Source organism: Lates calcarifer, unplaced genomic scaffold (genome assembly GCF_001640805.2).
Source record: "Lates calcarifer isolate ASB-BC8 unplaced genomic scaffold, TLL_Latcal_v3 _unitig_416_quiver_1720, whole genome shotgun sequence".
In the NCBI taxonomy this organism is placed as follows: domain Eukaryota; kingdom Metazoa; phylum Chordata; class Actinopteri; family Centropomidae; genus Lates; species Lates calcarifer.
The window spans coordinates 19,714-28,429 of NW_026116749.1; the positions used below are offsets into that span (position 1 = coordinate 19,714).

Below are 8,716 nucleotides of genomic sequence, written 5' to 3' on the forward strand. Positions count from 1 at the left end.
GACTGTTCACGTTTTCTGTTAACATAATGAGGATATGTTGTTACATATTTGGCAAGTTACAAATTCATCAACCTTGATATATCAGTCAAGTGTTTATAGACGATTTATTTGTTTTCCACACACAATATATGCAATTATATATTATGCAATTTTTTCTATATTATATGTATTTATAAAAGTACGGGAAGTGTGTTGATATTTCCTTAGATTTGCTTAGATTTTGAAAGGTTATTCAATCAACACCAGTTAGCATGGGGGAGCTGGGGAAAATGTGTGGAATTACAAACCATTTGGCTGATGTAATGAGAGTCTTAACACTCTCATCATGTCATTTTTTTTTACACCTGCATAAGGCTGTTTTCTTGAAAAAAAAAAAGTCCTGATAAAATTAGTCTACATGAAGTGGTGCAGGAATGAGTCCTAAAATCCTGAAGCAAGTTAGCATTTTAGCACTTCTGGTTCCATCACCCCAAGGCAAGTTTTTTGAATGGGTTTTTGCTTAGGTGTGGTTAACGCAAGGTCAAAACATTGTCACATTTTATTCTACAACATAAAATACGTCAGTAAATACCCCACTTATGATTTTTTAAGCTTTTACGTGTCTTAAAAAAGGTGGTTGCTAACAAGTGGCTAAATGAGACCACAGAGGTTGTTGACGTCATAATGCTGCACATGAAAACTGATCCATTCACCAGTCCACCTTTATAGCCTCGCTGTGTTCACACATTCTTACAAGCTATTGCTAGTTTTCTAAGAGGGAAAGGCTTTTGAAGAGGAGGTCAGCACTAAATCAAACACAAATTGGAGGCATGGCATGTGACCTTGTGTGTAGCTTGTTCATAGCTCTGTTGCTCACAGAGTTTATTTTCAGTAATAATACAAAAGCCAGTGAAAATTTTTTTGTAGAGGGAAACAGGGTGATTTTAACTTCCTGGCTGGCCTACAAAGGTGAAGACCCAGATATTTTTTTCCTCAGGAGTTGCTGGAGGCTAAAACAGCTCAAAGCAAAATGTTTGCTAAAGTCTTAACTCAACAACAACTTGTCATGAATTGTCATGAAAAGTTGAAATTCTTGAATTCATGAAATTCTTCAGCTCTGTGCCATAAGTTTTTGACTCACCCAACATTATACATTTATAATTACAGGCAGTTGGTTGTGAGTTGTTCTGAATTTTGTGTGACGCATGCTAACAAAGTAGCTCAATGATGCCATGTTTTTGTAGACAACCTGGACATTAGCTGCCCACAGTGTTTCCATAAAAAATAAAAATAAAAATCATCAACTTTTTGAGAAACAATAAAAATCTTTAATGAAGCATATATTTCACAGTACATAACAAGAGAGTAGTTAGCAAGCTGCTTGTGAAGGTATTTGCTAGCTTTTACTATACACACATGATAATTCCTCTGTTAGACAAATAGTCACTAAAAAAGCTCTTTTGTAACTTGATTTGTTTTACAAACCCTTAAAACAAGGCAGGCAGCATCAGGTATTGTCACCATTTGCAAAGAAATGCTAGACAGAAGCAGGTAAATATAAATACCATTAACTACAGATTTTTTAATACATCACCAATGAAACTAAGTGAGTACATATTGTCATGCACATGAGACTGAAAACATTCAACTGATACAGTAGTGGTATGGGCAGATTAAGTGTCACAGATGCTTAGAGGACACACCCAGCTCATCACACCATTTCTCGTAAGCTCTGTGCAGGACCTCATAAGATGTGTCATTGAATATTTCTGCGATGAAAAAAGGAGAGTAAATAGAACATGTTTTAACAACATTGTACATATATTACATGAACTCCGAGTAACAGAAGAACTACAAATGTTGTGGGAAGAAATAAGGATTAAACATAACAATATGGGGCTGGCCTGGCAAGCCTCTGTTAGTGTGTTAGCAGCCAATTAATAAGTAATAATTTGCGAACCACCGTAGCTTGCCAGCTAGCCACACTAGCCAAATTTGACCAAATGTCCAGCCCTATTTATTTTGCATGAACACAAATGGTTTTCTGGAAAGGCTCACTTGGGTGATTCTTACCTGCTTGCCCAAGACCAACAGGCAGGGGCATTCTGTGCAGGCCGCCAGAGTGCTTTAGTCTGTCCTGCAGAGACCTCTGTATGAGCTCCATGGTACACGCCTCATGCCAGACAGGCAGCTCCAGGCCCACCATGCATCTGATGATCCTCTGCATCTCTTCTTCTGTCAGTAGACCCCTCTCTTTAGATACGTAAACCATGTAAGACATATCAATGTTCACTGCTTCACCATGCAGCAGAGACGGGAGAACTTCCTGTATGACAAAGAGAAGTAAGACAATGTGTTCTAGATATATATGTATAATAGCACATATCAACAGGGGATTTAAATATATGTGTTGAGCTACTTTACATCTGCCATGAGGGATCAATTACCATCTCTAATGCTGGACTGATGAGATGGCCGAAGTCCACAAGTCTGTTTAGGTCATCCTCCCAAAGGTTTGGAGCAAGCTCCTCAAGCATAGTCATGATTGCTGTACGAGTTGCTTGTGGTGCAGCCTGTAAGTTGTTGCACCCATATACATTGTTAACGGCCTGGAATTTAGTATCCAACAGCATATGGCCATGTTTCTCAAGAAGCTCAAAGAGGCCTCTGTGCTTCATTATGGCCATCTGCAAAGAGGAAGGGCACAAAAACCCATAAAAAACTTCAATGAGCAGTTCAAACATGAAAAATAAATACATAAATCATTTCTTAGGATGAGTCAGCTTTAAGGTAAATGTTTCACATCCAGGCCTTTAACATACCTTTAACATCTCTGCCAGCCCGTTGGAGATGTGCCGGCGAGGAATAGTTTGTATGAAGGACAGGTCAAGGAAGGAAGCAGTTGGTGGAATGTAGGCACCCAGCTTGTTCTTGCAGTTGGCAAAATTCACCCCTGTCTTTGCCCCCACACTGGCATCGATGTAGGCAAGCAGTGTGGTTGGGACCCTGATGTAGGGAGTGCGTCTCCTGTAGAGTGAGGCAGCCAGACCCACTATGTCCAGGCACACCCCTCCACCGATGGCAATGATGGGCTCTGTGCGGCGGTCAAGGGAGAAGTTGTTGACCTCTTTTATGATTTCCAAAGCCATTTCCATGGATTTGTTCTCCTCAGTTGTGGGTAGAGGCAAGATCTTGTACTGGACTTTGTTGGCCTCTAGGTACTCAGTTAGCCTGGGGCCATAGATTTTTTGGACTTCCTGGTCAATGACCAGAAAGCGTTTGAGTGGCTTGTTAGATTTTTTAATGTCCTCCAACTGCTGTGAGTCAGTGATGTGACCCAGAAGGAGTGTGTCATTGGATGGGTCCAGGATGTTCTGGGTCTCGGTTACCTTGTAAGTAAAGACGATGGGGCTGACCACGGTCCAGGAGATGCCCTTATCTGTGATGCTCTCATAGCTGCCACACAAAACACATGATGCAGTTGTATTATAATCTCACGGATACGATCAGTTGTAAACTGCTTTTTCTGTTTCTGTCAGTACATTGCATAAAATATAAAGAAGACACAGTTGCCAGTTTATTTGGTGTTTTTGTGAAAAAGCTGCACAAGATGCACATGACACAAGGATCAATATTTGGAATCAAAAATAACTTTTGGCATTAAGTAACAGAACACTAGACCATGCAATCAAACATAAATAGAAAACATGTTGCAACAACAAGAAAACAAAAAAAGTAACAAAAAGGTCATTTAAATAAGCCATAACTTGGGATAAATAATCACTGTACCACCTTTTAAACTGGATTTATCAACCTGTGGCTGAATCTAACAGCAGTGTACAAATTGTTTGTTTATAAGCGACCTATCCTCCTACTTAGCCAAAGCTGTACAAACAGCAGCTGATATCAACAGGCTCCTTGTCTCTTCAGCATCAATTTGTCAAATGGTTTCTCTTTTAGTGCTTCCAAAGCTCCTTGTCCTTGTTTTAGCTAGAAGCTGAATAAACAAGTTATTATCAGAACACACTCCTCATAAGGGAACAAACACAGCAAAACACAAAACTATTCCTCTCCAAAACTCACAGAAGCAGCAGATCAACAATTCCCAGAATGGCATTTTTCAAATTAGGGTCTCATATATAATAAATTAAGTTATCTGTTCTACTGTAGCTGCTGTAATGCTGAAATTCAAGATTCAATTTGATTATCATTATGTAACACAACATTTTATAATGAAATTACAGGTGTAGCCCCTTAATAATTCTTACCAAAAAAGTAATCAAAAAAAGTCACAAAAATAAAACTATTTTCATGGTGGAGTGAAAAGGCTGAATTCAGTAGTTTCAGAGCCTGAGGACTGCTCTGGAGTCTAGTGGTACAGCAGCAAATACTTCTGTATCTCTTGCCAGATGGCAGGAGGGTGAATAGGTGGTTTCTGGGGTGGATTACCAGTATCACTGATTTCTGTCCTATAGGCAGTGCATATGCTACACCAGTTTTATAGTTTCCACTTAGGGATTCTATGTCAAACATGTGACTGTTTACCCTCAAGCCAACTACACAAGAAAGTAATAGTTATCTAAAGGTGTTGGCTTGATTGACAGCAAAATTACTGTATGGTATGTATTTCCACTTAAGCTGTTACAGCAGCCTCTTAGAAATGGACGCATAACCTCAGGCCAAATTCTAACTGAGGAATACCTGAGACACTGATGAAATATGCCCCCGTTCACACCGGGCTTTACTGCGTGGAGTTTGCATGTTGTCCCTGTGCTTGTGTTGGTTTTCTTAAATTCTATCTCCTAGCAGCAGCAGTTAGTTTATTTTAACTTCCTTAACCCAGACCACAATTCTTCTTCAATATTAACCAAGTAAATGCCTCAACTTAACTATACTGTAGCTGCCCAAAACTCCAAAAGAGAAAAAAGGGCGATGGGAAAAGAAAAAAAAAAAACTTACAGGAAAGAGGCTGTTAGCAAGGAAAAAAAAACACGTAAAAGTTGCATTCATTTTCTTTTTGCTTTATCAAAAATGTTGCACCCAGCACATGTCATACTTTAAATCACAAATACTGACCAAGGCATAAATCTGGATGATGGAGCCAAATTAGACTTACAAATGTACTTACAAAATCGACATAGAGGCGACAGAAGAAAACTTACCTTCCAATAAAATTATAAAATAAAATGTCAAAAAAAAAAAAAAAAATCAATCAAAAAATCAAATATCATATGTTTCTCCTGCTACCTGTATTATACCATTTAAAAAACAATGTTAGGCAGCATGAATGGCAGCAGAGACACAGTCTGCTCAGGCTGACAGGCTTTTTCCAACAGGTTTGACAAGGTTTTCATAACATAATCTTACTGACATAGTCTAACTTACAGCTCAGCCTGTAGCCAATTAGACTTTTTCAAATTTAAATTACAAAATCAACATAGAGGAGACAAAGAAAAACTTACCTTCAAATAAAATTTAGAAAATAAAATTTTTGACTGAGAGTAAAAACAATGTTAAACTCACATTTTGGCAGCAGAGACACGGTCCACTCTCCCATCACTAGCCTTCTTTCCCAGTTTGCGCTTCCAGGTACCTTTGACCTGTACTAAGCTAAACTCAGTTTTCTTATCTTTGGTATTATTGACATCAAAAGGAACCTTCCCCATTCTTGCTCTCTGACTGGAGGTTGCAGATGAGACCTCCTAATGAGTTTTCAGTGTAATATTTAAAGGATGTCGCTGAGTATAGGGAGGGCATTTTGTATCAGCATAGTTCACATGTTTTTACATGTGTTATTTCCATTGCACAATTTTTGTGTAACTGTGAGATAACAACTGTCTTCCTGGCAAAAAAAGACCATTTTGTAGGAATCTTTGGTATTAATTAATTGTATCTCAGTCAGTCATGTGGTTATGGCCAAGAAAATGATGTAACATTATTATTTTGCAAATTATATTTACGTGGAGGGAAAAGCCTTTGTGGAGACACAAAGGAGACCCCAATTCCAAAAGTGGAATTGGACAAAGAAAAATGGTCAAGTATTTGTATGAAGTTTGTCTAAAAACCACAGTAGTCAAAATTGGCTTTTATTCATTTTATCTATTTATTTTAAGCCTTTTTACGACCCATTTTTAAGTTCTTGGTCATTCTTAACTATATTTTAACCAGATGAATTAGACATCTTGAATTTATCAAAGAAACAAGCTCTGCAAATGTTAGTGGCTGCCAAACAGTGTCTGAGAAACACTAATTTTTTAACATGAAACTACTTGAGTCAGTGTTTTTTTTTCTCTCCTGGTCAATGTTCCCTCTAATTTTTCATGTGTCAGAGCATACACACAAACTCCCTGAGAATTCCTTGGACCACTGTGAGCAACATCGGACGTGCACACTGTCGCACACTGTAATTTAATGCACTACAGAGTTTTGCTGTGCGTGGAGAAAGCGGGAGCAGTGCGCAATTGTGCAGGCGCGCAGCTTAGAGGGAACATTGCTCCTGGTGAAAACCTCCTGAATATGTGGATCATAGTTTAGCAGAGAAACAAGCTGAGCATAGGTTAGTGGCAGCTCAGCTTGCAGCCCCTGAAATGCACTAAGTTCAGTCATTTGATTCAATGCTGATATCAAAATATACTGACCACTAGAGGCAGGCAATTACCTTCCAATAAAATTTCTAAAATAAAATGCCAAAAAAACAAAAAACAAAACAAAACTGCCACTTGTATTATACCATTTCTCTGTAGTGACAGTAATTTAGATGACTGAGAGCAAAAAACAATGTTAAACTCACTGGCAGGGGAGACAGTAGTCCACTCAGGCTGACAGGCATTTTCAAACAGGTTTGACAGGGTTTTCATAACATGACACCAAAGCTGTAGTTATGAAACTTGCAGTATATAAGTTGCTAGTTGTTTTTTCTAAAAAACATGGCAGTCAAAATTGACAAGTCTAACTTGCTACAAGCTTCTTAAGCAAACAAATTGACTGGTTGATTGTATTTTGAAGTGCTTTCAATCATTACAATGTAATCACTGACTCTTTTGTCTGATTACATTACAGCCAGACATTTCGCTATCATGCCTTGAGCAACAACCATTTGGTGCAACTTTGAATTTAATGTTACATAAGACACAAAATTATATGGGGCCAAATTTCAGCAATGGAACAGTTTCATCAATAAAAGTGTTTTACAAGTACTACTAAAGAATTTTGTAAAAGATTTTCATCTCTTACAATTCACCATATTTAGTGTAGGCTTTTTTCACCATAGACATAGACAGGAAATCACAGATGGAGCTAATTTAAGTGACATGAGTCTGTTTTAGGCAACTAAACCATGCCAGTGAGATTAGTATGCATGATGCAGGGACCCAAACTCAAACATTCACTACTCACACATCACAGGATTGTTACATATACATCAGTGTTAATCCACCCTGTCCACCCTCTGCATTTGGGCAACAACATTTTTTAGATATAGATGTCAAAGAAGGTAGCAAATGCCAGTCTAATTCACAGTAATTGTTGCTGTGTTATGTTGTTGTTTTTATGTTTTTTACAACAGTGTGAAGACAAGGAACACTAGAGAGAGTTGGCACTGACATGCATCTTAGGTGATCCAATCACAAGTGGGCAGCCATAAGTACATCAGTTCACCTACACTGTGGTCTGAGTAATGGGATCTCAATGCATCTTTGGTCTCATTCACACCTGTACTTAGAGCCACTTTTGATCGAATGCGTGTTAATGCCGGTATAAACAGAATTTAAGAAAGAGTTAATGATAATGAAGTATTTAACTTTGAAAGATGTGAATCAACTGTAATAATTTTATGTGAGAATTTATTTTAATGGTGGAATTTCTTTTTCGCTTATCGCAGGGGGGCTGTAGCCTAACTGAGGCTGACACTGGGTGAGAGAACATGCCTGGACAGAGAAGCCCCGGGCTTAAAATATTTCAATATATTTGGAAGAAAAGAGCAGCATGCACATGCAAGGGTCAGCGTTGCCTTGCTTAAATGTTAAATAACTTATAATTACATATATTTTTTTCTATTTTTATAAAACAGAAGATAAAATGTTCATAAATAAAATATAACAGATTGTCAAATGGGTGTTTTCCTTCCCTCCCTTGCCTCATTTTCCTCTATTTATGAGGGCCATTGGTCCCAGCTATAAAATACCCACAGCTGTGTTCCACCAATTCTATGCATTCTAGTTATTCCAGGAACTCCACCACGCTGGCCCATCGCGACAATGTGTTTCACACACAGACCCCTTAGACTCTTTTTTGAGTAGTTGCACGTTCAACCTGGGTTGGTAACACTCCTATGGTCCACGTGAAGTTATTGTTTCCAAGGCGAAACTGTCCTTGTTTTCCTATGCAGAGTAGTAAGATGCACGGGTGCAGTCACGCACCACTTGCGGTTGGATAACGTTTTCGTATGTTGTGCAAGCTATCGGTCACTCCCCTTACTCATCAATTTGCATAATGTAGTGATATAACAGAAACTCCGCCACCACGTCAACAAGTGTGCTTACTGACACTGCCAGCTGCCGAAGTTCGTCACGCCCATACACTCACACCATGCCCGCCGTCAAAGGTAAGATCGAAAGTTTTGCGTTGTGGCGGGTCAGAGAAAATATCGTTAGGGGATAACACATATCATTAGTTTGAGAACCGTATTCTTCTGTCCAGTGTATCTCTCTGCGTCAAGTATCAGACTCACTATCTCGAT

General features: G+C 38.7%; 1 protein-coding gene across 1 annotated transcript; it reads right to left on the reverse strand.

The window, feature by feature from the left end:
• Positions 1-1,407: 1,407 nt before the first annotated feature.
• Positions 1,408-5,670, reverse strand: LOC108896951 (2-epi-5-epi-valiolone synthase). Its single transcript, XM_018696285.2, has 5 exons — positions 5,503-5,670; positions 2,802-3,435; positions 2,427-2,666; positions 2,053-2,305; positions 1,408-1,748 (listed from the first exon to the last, which is right to left on the reverse strand). Exons 1-5 carry the CDS (start codon positions 5,643-5,645, stop codon positions 1,660-1,662), a joined length of 1,359 nt encoding a protein of 452 aa, XP_018551801.1. The 5' UTR covers positions 5,646-5,670; the 3' UTR covers positions 1,408-1,659.
• Between the last annotated feature and the right edge of the window lie 3,046 nt (positions 5,671-8,716).

Bases quoted from the DNA above. Each gene is read 5' to 3' on its own strand.
- LOC108896951 (XM_018696285.2), bottom strand. From the start codon at position 5,645: ATGGGGAAGGTTCCTTTTGATGTCAATAATACCAAAGATAAGAAAACT. The intron at 2,667-2,801 runs GTATGTTAAAGG...TCCTCTTTGCAG, and splicing joins GGCTGGCAGAGATGTTAAAG to ATGGCCATAATGAAGCACAG. The intron at 1,749-2,052 runs GTAAGAATCACC...TTTTCATCGCAG, and splicing joins TGTTGGTCTTGGGCAAGCAG to AAATATTCAATGACACATCT.